The sequence below is a fragment of the Arabidopsis thaliana genome, chromosome 5, assembly GCF_000001735.4.
Source record: "Arabidopsis thaliana chromosome 5, partial sequence".
NCBI classification, from domain to species: Eukaryota; Viridiplantae; Streptophyta; class Magnoliopsida; order Brassicales; family Brassicaceae; genus Arabidopsis; species Arabidopsis thaliana.
This window is the reverse complement of record NC_003076.8, coordinates 280,419-291,606: the sequence shown is the minus strand read 5'-3', so window position 1 is coordinate 291,606 and position 11,188 is coordinate 280,419. Positions and strand designations below refer to the sequence as shown.

The 11,188-nt window shown below is 33.2% G+C and overlaps 2 protein-coding genes, 1 long non-coding RNA gene and 1 other non-coding gene across 5 annotated transcripts; 1 reads left to right on the top strand and 3 right to left on the bottom strand.

Annotated features, from left to right (window-relative positions):
- Positions 1–2: 2 nt before the first annotated feature.
- Positions 3–1,890, bottom strand: AT5G01750 (LURP-one-like protein (DUF567)). Of its 2 annotated transcripts, NM_180420.2 has the most exons (3): positions 1,292–1,885; positions 937–1,164; positions 3–641 (listed from the first exon to the last, which is right to left on the bottom strand). In NM_180420.2, the coding sequence occupies exons 1-3, from the start codon at positions 1,571–1,573 to the stop codon at positions 498–500; spliced, it is 654 nt and encodes a 217-aa protein (NP_850751.1). In that variant the 5' UTR covers positions 1,574–1,885; the 3' UTR covers positions 3–497. The 2 variants fall into 2 exon arrangements, with proteins under 2 accessions (NP_850751.1, NP_568095.1); NM_120253.4 differs by having other exon boundaries at positions 238–1,164; positions 1,292–1,890.
- Positions 1,891–3,032: 1,142 nt separating this feature from the next.
- On the top strand, positions 3,033–3,278 carry AT5G00790. The gene has a single exon (NR_142433.1). It is a non-coding gene; the product is annotated as an other RNA (long non-coding RNA).
- Positions 3,279–3,870: 592 nt separating this feature from the next.
- On the bottom strand, positions 3,871–4,023 carry MIR164b. Its single transcript, NR_142541.1, has one exon. It is a non-coding gene; the product is annotated as a microRNA ath-MIR164b precursor (primary transcript).
- Positions 4,024–10,074: 6,051 nt separating this feature from the next.
- On the bottom strand, positions 10,075–10,933 carry AT5G01740 (Nuclear transport factor 2 (NTF2) family protein). Its single transcript, NM_120252.2, has one exon. It carries the CDS (start codon positions 10,812–10,814, stop codon positions 10,326–10,328), a length of 489 nt encoding a protein of 162 aa, NP_195794.1. The 5' UTR covers positions 10,815–10,933; the 3' UTR covers positions 10,075–10,325.
- Positions 10,934–11,188: the final 255 nt, after the last annotated feature.

The following is an 11,188-nucleotide window of genomic DNA, read 5'->3' as shown; positions in this document are numbered from 1 at the left end:
TTCAAAAATATGTTCACACTTGGCCATGTCTTCTCAGTAACACCCGGTCCCACTCCTTGAGCAATTACTGCCACGTTGATTATTTTTCTTCGGTCAAACCTCTTGCGAGCAATTAGCAAGTCTGCAAGTGACGACGCTCCGTTTCAATAAATATTTTGCGATTGGCTTGTGTTTGATTTTTCTTTCTTCTTTTTTTTTGCGTTTTTTGTATGTATTAAAGATTGTAGATTTATTTCTCATAAGTGTTTTTTATACTAAAAAATTAGTACGTGAAATGTCTGTCACTAAAATAAATTTTTGTAACGATATGCACGTACAGTTGGCAGGAGATATTAATGAAAAAACAGTTATAAATGTAGTCATTAAACAACAAGGACAGGCACAATGATTTGATTATTTTACAACTGAGATGATCACACAAAGTTTTAACGGTTGATGAATAGCACATTATTGATGGATGGATAATTAAGAAGAAGAGAAGGTGATATCTTCTTCTCTCAGGCGGCGCGGTCTTCGCGGTTGACGTCATCGAGAATGACGACGAGAGAGGCGATGAAGGCATAATCGACGTTTGGATAAACAGTCACCGAGAAGTTGTCTTTTCCCAAGAATACGCTCTGCACCGTGTGCTTCCTGTGCATCTGTCCATCATTCACCATACCATTTTCCTTTTCTATTAGTAAACCGTTTTATTTCTCAAATCTTCCCAATTTCATCAAACATACAATATATGGGCTAAGATAAATGTATCTTTTGATCTAAACCGAAATCAAAAACTACCTAAACCTGTCCATCAAAACCGGATTCTAAAGCAGTAGACCAAAACCAGATTAAAACATTGCTAATTAATGTGTACTGTGTAGAGACATGTGAGATGCATTGATAAATGAGATGGATGGGCCCTTAATGAAGGAAAGAGAGTTAGAGATAGTATACTTGGGCAACAATGGCGTCAGATTCGCCGGCGTAAACAACACAAGAACGCTCGAGCCAACTCCCTTTGACTCTGAAATCACATCTCTTCTCATCTTTGTTGTGTCCCAAAAACACATCGAGTTTGGTCTTTAGCTGAAGCATCGACGATCTTTTCACCGTGTACAGCAGATCACGCTGATCCGTACTCCCTCCTCTAAACACTTGCCACCTGTCATGCATGCTCACCATCTGCAATCATCACGCGACACCAAACAAACTATTACTACTTTATTAATAAAATCCCATCTATACTTGTATACATGTTGTGTGTGTGCTTGCGGCTCTGTTTTTTTAACTAATACTATAAATTGTTGACCTTTTCTCTCAAAGTGACGACCGGAGTACCAGAACCATCCAGCAAGACCCTCTTGTCGTGGAGACCAAACACCGGTTCCTTCACCTTGAACAGCAGGTTTCCGTTGACGTCCGTTATCACGAAATTGCCGTCCGTTAACGACATCATCTTCCGTACGATCGCCATATCTATAGGGTAAGGAGCGCAGTACTTTGGATCCACTACCACTCCTCCGGCTTGTGGAGTCGGAGCTCCCGAGGGGCCACTACCTTGCGGGTATGCGTACACGTACGGCTGCTCCATTCTTCTCTTTCTCCACCGAAATTGATTCACTCTCTCTATTTTTTTCTCTCTGTTTTGCTTTGGTTGAAATTAATGTTTTCTTTTTCTTCTTGGTCTTATTATGCCGTGAAGATAAGTTTCAGGGTCTTCGACTTTATATAAATATACAAAATATCTGTATCGAATATGTTGACTTTTAAAAGTAGACAATCCTACGAGCATAAACTTTTAATTCTAGATAGATTAAAGATTCCAAGATAAAGATTTCCTCTAAGAACAAACCAAAAAAAACAGAAGAGAATTTAGACTATTTAATTATTTCCCGTGTTACACTTTTCTTATTGATGAAGTAGACGAATATATCAAAATGTTGCATTATTGATAAATTAAGGGAGGATACACGGTTGTCAATTGTTTTTAATACGGTCCAAATCTGTGACGACGCGTTTTGTTACCTTAAACACGGAAAAAAAAGAAGATTTTTACTCAACAAACACCGACGTATGGGTCAAATCATATTTTTTTGGATTCTTTTCCATATAATTTACAAATTAGTATTTTTTTCAACCATCGAAGATTTCATACTAATTAATTTCCATGTTGCTACAGAATTGAAATCAAATTTGAAAAGAAAAAAAAACTCCAATTGTGGTCTCCCAAATAACATTTGTTAAAATCTATCAAATGTTCAAATCATTTAAGGGCCCGCCTAACACTCGTTGATATTGAGGCAACTGACTATTTAATATTGTTGCCATTAGTGAAGCCCAGTATATGGCCTAGGGAGATATATTCTAAGCCCACTGACAACATAAGAGCATCGCTCGATTAATCGTTTTCAGATAAACAACTTTCCAATCAAAACTATTCTGCTTTTGTGTTTATCTTGAAGCAAACAAAACTTGCATACATCTAACATATCTGTTGTCTCATTGCTTATGTATAGAGGAGATGTGTTTCCAAACATGTTTGTTGAGACTTCGAACTTTGAAGCAACGCTCTGGTGGAATTGGAGTTTCTTCATGCCTCTTGCTGTGTTGTTCTCTCCAAATTGAATTAATTGCGATTACTAATAGTGATCTAAAAGGAGCTATCGTCATCTACAAAAAAAAAATCTAAAATATAATGATAACTAATAAGCTAAGCTCTTCTTTTTGTTGGAAAGTAAATAATCACGACATGAATGTCATTTTGACATTGAGCTAAACAATATATGTATCGAAAACGGTAATTTACACACTGTATTTTTCAGATTAAATACAAATTATACATTTCAGAGAAGTTATCTGAATATTTATAATCAACTATTTAACATAAAAGAATAATTAGTTCGACTGAAATATCCTTATTATATATGCATACGTTCCGATAACATATTTATAATTGTAAAACTGTTTGAAAAAAAACACTTGAATAGAATAATAGTTTGTAATTGCCAATTAATGTGTTCTAATTCAAATTTTAATTTATTAGACAATTAAAAGAAGAGGGAGATCAGAGAGATAAAACTGAATACCATTTGATAAGGAGCGGTATGACCTTACGAACCTGAAATGTGTGATTCAACAATTAAGATTAACATGTAACTTGGTCTATCTCGCACGCTTGATAGTGTATACGTATAATATGTGTATGTTATTTAAGCCCGTAAAAGAGCGAACAAGGTGGTAACCAGCAAGAGCAAGTATAATCTTAAAAAAATGAACGCATGCTCCACTAATCGATTAAATTACTCATCTTTACTCGGTAATCTTATACATTTATCATATCGTTTGATTATCTCTATTAACCTCATTAATAACTAAAAAAGGGGCAACCAAAAGGGTTTTAGTATTTACCCTTTGCTTGAAATGATATGACAGATTGACAGTTACTCAAATGAAACATCGGTTAATGACAATAGAATTAGCACCATAAGTAAATTTTCATTTAAAAGAAAAAGACTTGTATTATTGTATAGTTGGATCTCCTGTCTAATACTCGCTAACCGAAACTATGTTCATTATGACACATATGGTTTATGAACATTAAATTATATATAATATATAAGCGACGCTGATCAAGATGCGTGATCATATATATAATCACATATAGCTTTGTTAATTAGACTAACCTGATACTATTTCGCAAGACTAATCTTCCTTTGCGTACGTACGTAAATAGGTACTTTTGCAGAGGGTATCTACTTCCTCAAAATACGCGATCTAGGCTAGCTCGTACACACAAACACGCACGTGTGTGTTTATCGATATAAGTATATTCCCACGTGCGTAACACTTGAACCCTCGTCGTCATCGTCACCAAGGTGGAGTGGTCATGATGGTGAAGATGGGCACATGAAGAACTAACTCATCCATATCATCACACTCAACACACACACACATCTATATCACAAAATTCCGCATATATACACGCATTTGTGGTGAGAGTGTATATATGAGCTAGTAATGCACGTGCCCTGCTTCTCCATCTTGCTCATCACACACCTTCATCATTCTCTCCGACCACATAACTGGGCCGGGATGAGAGAGAGAGAGAGAGAGAAAGAGAGAATGTATGTATGTTGTAAGTGCTTTCTCATTTATAGCAAACGGAAATATCTATTTTAATTACCCAACAATATTTTAGTTACCTTGGGGGTATGATTTGTCTGGATAAAAAAAAAATACGTTTTTGTTTTTATGTAATATGTATACCTTGACGAAAAAAAAGTGCGAGTGTTGTTTATGTCACTATATTTTGTTATATATATATATACCTACATGACACTAGTTCTCTCTCTAGTTAGAATGCAAATCTTGCAGATGTTATTTTTATAAGAAAAATCTTGTAGGTTTGATATTTGAAAACGTGATTCCAAATTGATAATTCACCATATTTACTTTTGTTGTGATTCTAATTACCAGGTAACAACATTTCTTTGAATTCCCACAATGAAACCTAAATATACATCAAAAAGATAATGGAGACAGCATGCTGACCCATGAACATGCTACCCAAAAACCTCTAAAGAAAGTGAATGTGTGTGTGTGTGTTTGCGTATATGCACACACATTTTTATAATAATGTTCTTGAGGACCACAAGACCACACCGATGTACAATTTAGGTTGCATATGCTATAGATAATACGAATCTCCTCCGTATATATATGTTTTTTTAATGTATATCTCAATTTAATATATGCAGTTTCTTTTGATAATTACTTGTTTTGAACTAATTGTAGCCGTGTGAACATAAGAAACTAATTGTAGCCGATTGTTCAATGAAAAAAAAGTGAGGTAAAAATTGGAATTATAATTAGGTAGAGTTTTTAATATTTCTCTACATATAGAGAAATATTTCTGGTGAAATCATTAAAGAGTACCATCCGACAGCTCAATGACTTTTCTTTTTCGACATTAAGGTAGGACTTGAGAGAATCATGCTGTCGTAATTATCATTACATCAAATCCATTCCCTTTTCCTTTATCTAATTTTATCCAACTAATCACTTTTTTTCTTTCTTTTGCAAACTTAGCGTTTATTTTTTCTAATTTGGTATAATTTGATAATAAATACTCCATTATATTTTTGAACAATTTCCCTCCATTCCATCATTCTTTCGGTCCATTTTTTAATATCAATTTTTCGTTTGTACATATATAAATTATAAATGTTAAGTTATAACTAACTATATATACGGTGAAAGCGAATTTTTCAGTAACAAGAGGAATGTATTTGAACCAACTTTGCTATATTCCCCATCTTGCATATATAACAGTAAGAGATTTTTCTTTATATGTAATACACAGACATTTTTGTCAAAAGATTGTTCATTGAAAACTATTTTATTAGGTTATATACCCTCAGCTACCATTGTTTGTTGCATACATTTAATTCGATTCTAACTGTATAACATTACGTTGGGACCATATTAATTTTTGTTTGGGTAGCTTTGCGTATATGTCAAATATTTTTAAAATAGTGAGAGAGAGATAAATTATCTTCAGTACGTTATTATGATCCTCAAATCAAAATACGAGGAGATATTTACCTTTTTTGTTCAACTGCGGAGATATTTACAAGGTCACACTTTCGAGATTTATTAGATATCTAGTTTTTGAACCCTGGATTCAATACTATCATTAAAATAATTTTTGTTTGGTAAAATCCTAAAATTTTATGATGTAACCCATCAATCCATCGGAGAACGTTACTTACTTCACACCATGGACTCATGGAGGCATGGACACTAGTTAGGTTTGGCGTAAGATCATAGTGGTGCTTCATGTACAAGAACAGGCAATGCGTGTGATGATGATCATATCACATATTAATGTTACTCTATATATGTGTGTGTTGTGAGTTGTTATGTAGCATTCTTCTGCATCATCGGTTGCTAGTGATGCAAGAAATATTCATGCAAAAGCTTTATTAACTTAATTTAGAACCTAACGAACAAGACTTACCCGTTATTATTAATATTCTCTTTATTTTATTTTTTGGCAATAAAAGTGGTGTATATCATGTCAAGAAATTTTGGTTGGGTCGGTAAAATTATTGTTTTAATAGAAATATATCGGTTCTAAACTTCTAATACTATTGTTGTAGGAAAAAATGGTGATTGTTGGTGAATGAGAAACGACAATGTGGGACTCATAATTGCCCACCCTATTTAAAGTCTCAATCAAAGTCCACTTCTAAGTTCTAGGTCCTATCTCGTGAAAATCATTGAGATGCTTTTCTTGTCTTCAAACAGTAGTTTTTTTTTTTCCCTAGTTTTTAGTTTTTACCCTTAATTTTCAATGTTTTCTCTCTTTAAATATGAATTTGAATTGAAGGTCTAGGTTCACCATTCATGACTTGCCCAAGTCAGGTCAACTTTCTTTTTCCCTTAATATATAAATATAACTGTTTCAAATTTTCGTTTTCAAAAGTTGTTTTGACTACTCTTTCTACCCAAAACAATGTTACTGTTCTTCCTATTATTCTGATTAATATCAAGTCTTTTTGTTGTACAATACACGTTAACCGTTCACAAATTGTTTCAATACTCAATATCTTTTAATAGTCATATATAATCAATATATGAACTATATCATGTAGATGTAGGTGCCTTTATCTTATATGTTCAACCTATATAAAGCAAAATCTAATATGTTCAACTAAGCCGGAACAAAAATGTAAAATCAGTCTATAATTTGTGAAGAAATATAAACAAAATTATGACGACCAAAATTCCGCACCACATATTATTATCATATATATTTTTGTATGTTTTTCTTCAGTTATATATATATATATATATATATATATATATTTTTCATAAATTTCCAATAGCTCTTTTCTTCAGTTATATATAGATAAGGAGCTATTGGAATAATCAATTATTATACAATGCAAGGTTCGGATAATTATCAATTTTGTTACATAATATTGTCAAAGCTGGTAGGCTAAGATTAATCTAATCAAATTATTTATTATGGATTTGATAGAATTAAGGAAAATTCATTGTTTCTCATTTTAATGTCCAGATCAACTAATTATCTATGACTATGAGGATTAATTCACACTTTACATTTTCTTATACACTTTTTCCTTTTCTGGAGAAAAAAAAGGAAGAAAAATGTAAAAAGAAAAAGACAACACAGATGGGATGTAGTGACAGAAATACAAGTCCCCTTCAAGAGATCATGAGAAATCTTTAACAGCCTATGAGCACACAATTCTACAATGACTCCATTTTCAAAAGTTTTATTGTGTTGCTTGCATGGACCTGCATATTATAGCGATACGTGGCCGTGTATATATATTGGTTGATCGATATCTAATTTGCCTATGGAAATTTTCTCCAAATCTTAAAAACTTTCTTGATTTTTTGTATAACCAGTGGCAATTTGTATTCAAAATATGTGTGGTACTACTGCAAATTGTAGTGGAATATTCTGTTCGAATCATGGGAACGACACGTGGCATTTTCCACTGTAAAAGAGAAGAGTGATTGAGATGTGAGTGGGGAGAATACAATATGTGATAAAAATTAGAATAATTCCATAACGGAAGTCGTGCCAAAAAGTGTTTTCTATGCAAAAGACAACAACACTTTCAAGTTACATACATCCATTCCATTATTTTTATTGGTAAAGTAAATTTGACATCTAAAGAAAAAAAATTGACATCACATTCCTATTCTAACAAGTTAAACTTGACTATTCTGTTGGGATAATTTAATCAACCAATTAAGAATATTATGAAAAGAACTTAAAAATGGATTAGTCTTGTGCATTAAGAACTTTGGGGGCATAAGCCAAAAACTATGTATAGTTTGTTTTCATTTTCATGAACCAAACACCAAATTATAGATTTACAAATCACGTCAACCTCTTAAATATTTAGCATGGTTTCTTGATATAATATTCGAAGGAAAAATAATCAAGTGGTGGAATTTTCTGAGCAATATTGTTTTCCTTGTGATATAATCAATGATTTTAGCCAAATTTGTTGTTACTTATTAAGAAATATTATGTTGCATCCCATCGTTTATTTACGAAAACAATAAGGTATTGCGAGATAAATCTGTAACATACTTGTAATTTGCAATGCCAAATATAAATAGCGATGCTTCTGGAACAACGGATCATATCCATCATCATCTATTGCTGTTCCAAAGAGAATAAAATTACTTTAGTATTACATTATGGACATAATTTTTTTTGATAATATTTCACTTTTCTTGTTGAAATATAGAAGACAAAGTATGTAAATATTGGTTGTCATTCAGACAGATTTAATGGACATCTCACCAACGAGCACATAACTCTCTTTAACTGTCGGTTCAATTATTTTAAGGTCTCTATATAGTATTTTCAATTGTTTTTGTTAAAAGATATATAGCCCATATATTGCTACCTCATCGCCTTTCAAAATTATGATTTGTTTGTTCTCAACAGAATAATACTAAGCCACAAACCAGTCAACCTGTATCGTCGCGTCTCGTGGATGAGCGTAGGCATTGATGTGGCTGCAGTAGCGACTAGCGAAGAGAAATGGTTCCAACTTCCAAACCATGTGTGGTCTATTGGCCAAAAAAATATTATTGTGTTTTTAACATGTTAATACGAATATACATATATTTAATTATTATTGGTTATTGTTTGAAAACATTGATTTTGATTGGCAAAATATATACATATAAACGTCTCTTTGTTTTCATTTTCCGATCGCCAAGTATGGACTAAATATTTGATTAGATGATGCTAATTTAAAATCGATGAGAAAGTAGGTGGCAGACATATATTACTCGAAATACGCCACTTACACAAGATATGCGAACTTACTGTTGTGATGCAGATCAGACTTTATGTAATTATTCTATTGTCACGCTTAATTAGTGTTAAGTGCTAACTATATATCTATTAGTTTTTTTTTGTTTTGTTTTAATCTGAGCTGTTCTCCTCTATTTATCAAATATCTACACATCTACATTATCTACATTATTATTAAGGGGTACATCCCTAAGAGCCTATTAGGTTTCCTCCTATATCAACATAAAAACGACAAATAAGGCTCACATTTTATCTTGTGAGTGAATTCAGAGATATCGCTAAAAACGAATCTAAGAACGGAGTTGTTTCTTTTTTGCCATGGATTCATATTTTTGGGTTTCAAATTATGTTTGTAACCTAAATTGTTTCCATTTTATAAAATATTTACAAAATTTAGCAAAACAAAAAAAAAACGGAGTTGTAGAAAAAAATTGAAGCATATGACTAAGTGACAAAATATTCATATTATTTAAAATAACACAGTGTATAATATTTATAATAATAATTTATATTTTAATACATATTTATAACAGCAATAACACGAGATTTAAGACTATTTATTAAAAAATATATAATTGAATAACAGAAATTTAATTATTTTAACATAAGCTGGGATGGTCGATTAATCAAACCACAGGAGAAAACCGAATCTACTACATTTGAAATCATATTTTTTGGGTTCACGTTTTAAAGTTTCACATCATTTTATTTGACTTTTAGTTATTTAGCCGTGGAAGAGCCTGAATCGGGCTTGGTAGAGAAACCCAACATACTTTGATGAAAGATTAGTAGTTAACCCTTTACTTATTAGGCCCAACAAAGGCCCATAAAGAAGCCTCTATAAGGGTTTGTCTACAGTCGTTACAAGCCCCTGCGTCTTATACACGCATCCCCGCCTAGACGACTCACAATTTTACAATCCATCTCGTTTTCAGTTCTCTAGGTTTTCCTGAATATATTACTCGGAATACTGTCTTCATCCTCCAGATCTCTGAATCTATTGGCTTAAGTGTTTTGACTAGTAACAATAATTTCGCATTCCTAACTCTCTCTAAACTTCTCCTCTCTGTAAAACTCCACTCATTAACATCAATGCTCCCGTGTGCTTTCTCGTTCTAGAATTGCAGTGACTCAAGCAAGTTGTCATCATTCTCTTTCTTTTCAAAAAAGAAAGAAAGCATTAAGTGCTTTGTCATTGTCGTAAAATAGAAATCAAAGTTCATTATAATCCAATAGGGATATATATAGGATCAAAGTTACTTAAGTTATTTTACTCTGATATTTATTAAAGCACGATGAGTGATGAACCTGAAAATGAGTAGACAATTTTTATAAGAACCAATAATATACACAACTTGGGGTTCACATAACACTGTTTAGAACATATAGGCTAAATTCATCATAAAAGTATAGAAACCCCCAGAGACAAACTGTGTGTTACTTAATTAATTTACTCTTTAGTCATTAGTTAAATAGCTAACAACAAGCTAGGCAACGAACCACGAGCCAGGTCCCTTGGTACGCTCTCCCAAACCGTACAACGCCCCATGTCCCATCCTACTGCTCCAAGACTGTAGTCTGTAACAGTGAGCCATGTGTTGAAATACTCTCTTAGCTCAGTGACCACTCCGTCTTTCAATTTCCACACGTGAACCCAGTACACGCGTGAACCCTCCCACCCTTCTGCAATCACGCAGTCATGACCAGGCACCACTACTTGTACACTGCTTGGCTCAAACCTGAACGAAACCTGCCTCGGAGGTTCCCCTGTTAGCAGCCTCATCATGTGTTGACAATCGTGCGGTCCATGGAACCACCATTCCACGTCACTGGCCACCACTTTGGTCACCGTAGAAGTGTCGCCTTGCTGCAACGCTTTGTAGAGTAACTCTATGGTTCCCTGGTTTTTCATTTCTGGGGTAAGTCTTGTTGATATCTCTACGTTGTGTGCTTCCATTTGTATATTTCTCTCTTCAGACTTAGAACAGGATAGGTTTTCAAGTGAAAAGTCTTATATTTGTGTTGTGTGCTTACGTCTTGTGGTTTCAGTCCCTTTTATAGACAACATAATCAAGTACTCGGTACAAAGGGTCATTTTAAGACTTGGTCCTTTTTCAATCAGCTTTCTTTATAATAACAAATAACTCTTTTTTTTCCCCTTTTTCTATTGTCGGTGATAAACTGAATATCGCAATAATCTTAGGTCGTTTTTCGAGCAATTATTTGGTTTGTAGGTATTTAATCTAGGTTCTATCTTTGTTGTTTTTCAGTTTGAATAAAACATTTTATCATAGCCGCTAAGTTTGTTCGCTGAAAACAAAATAAAATTAT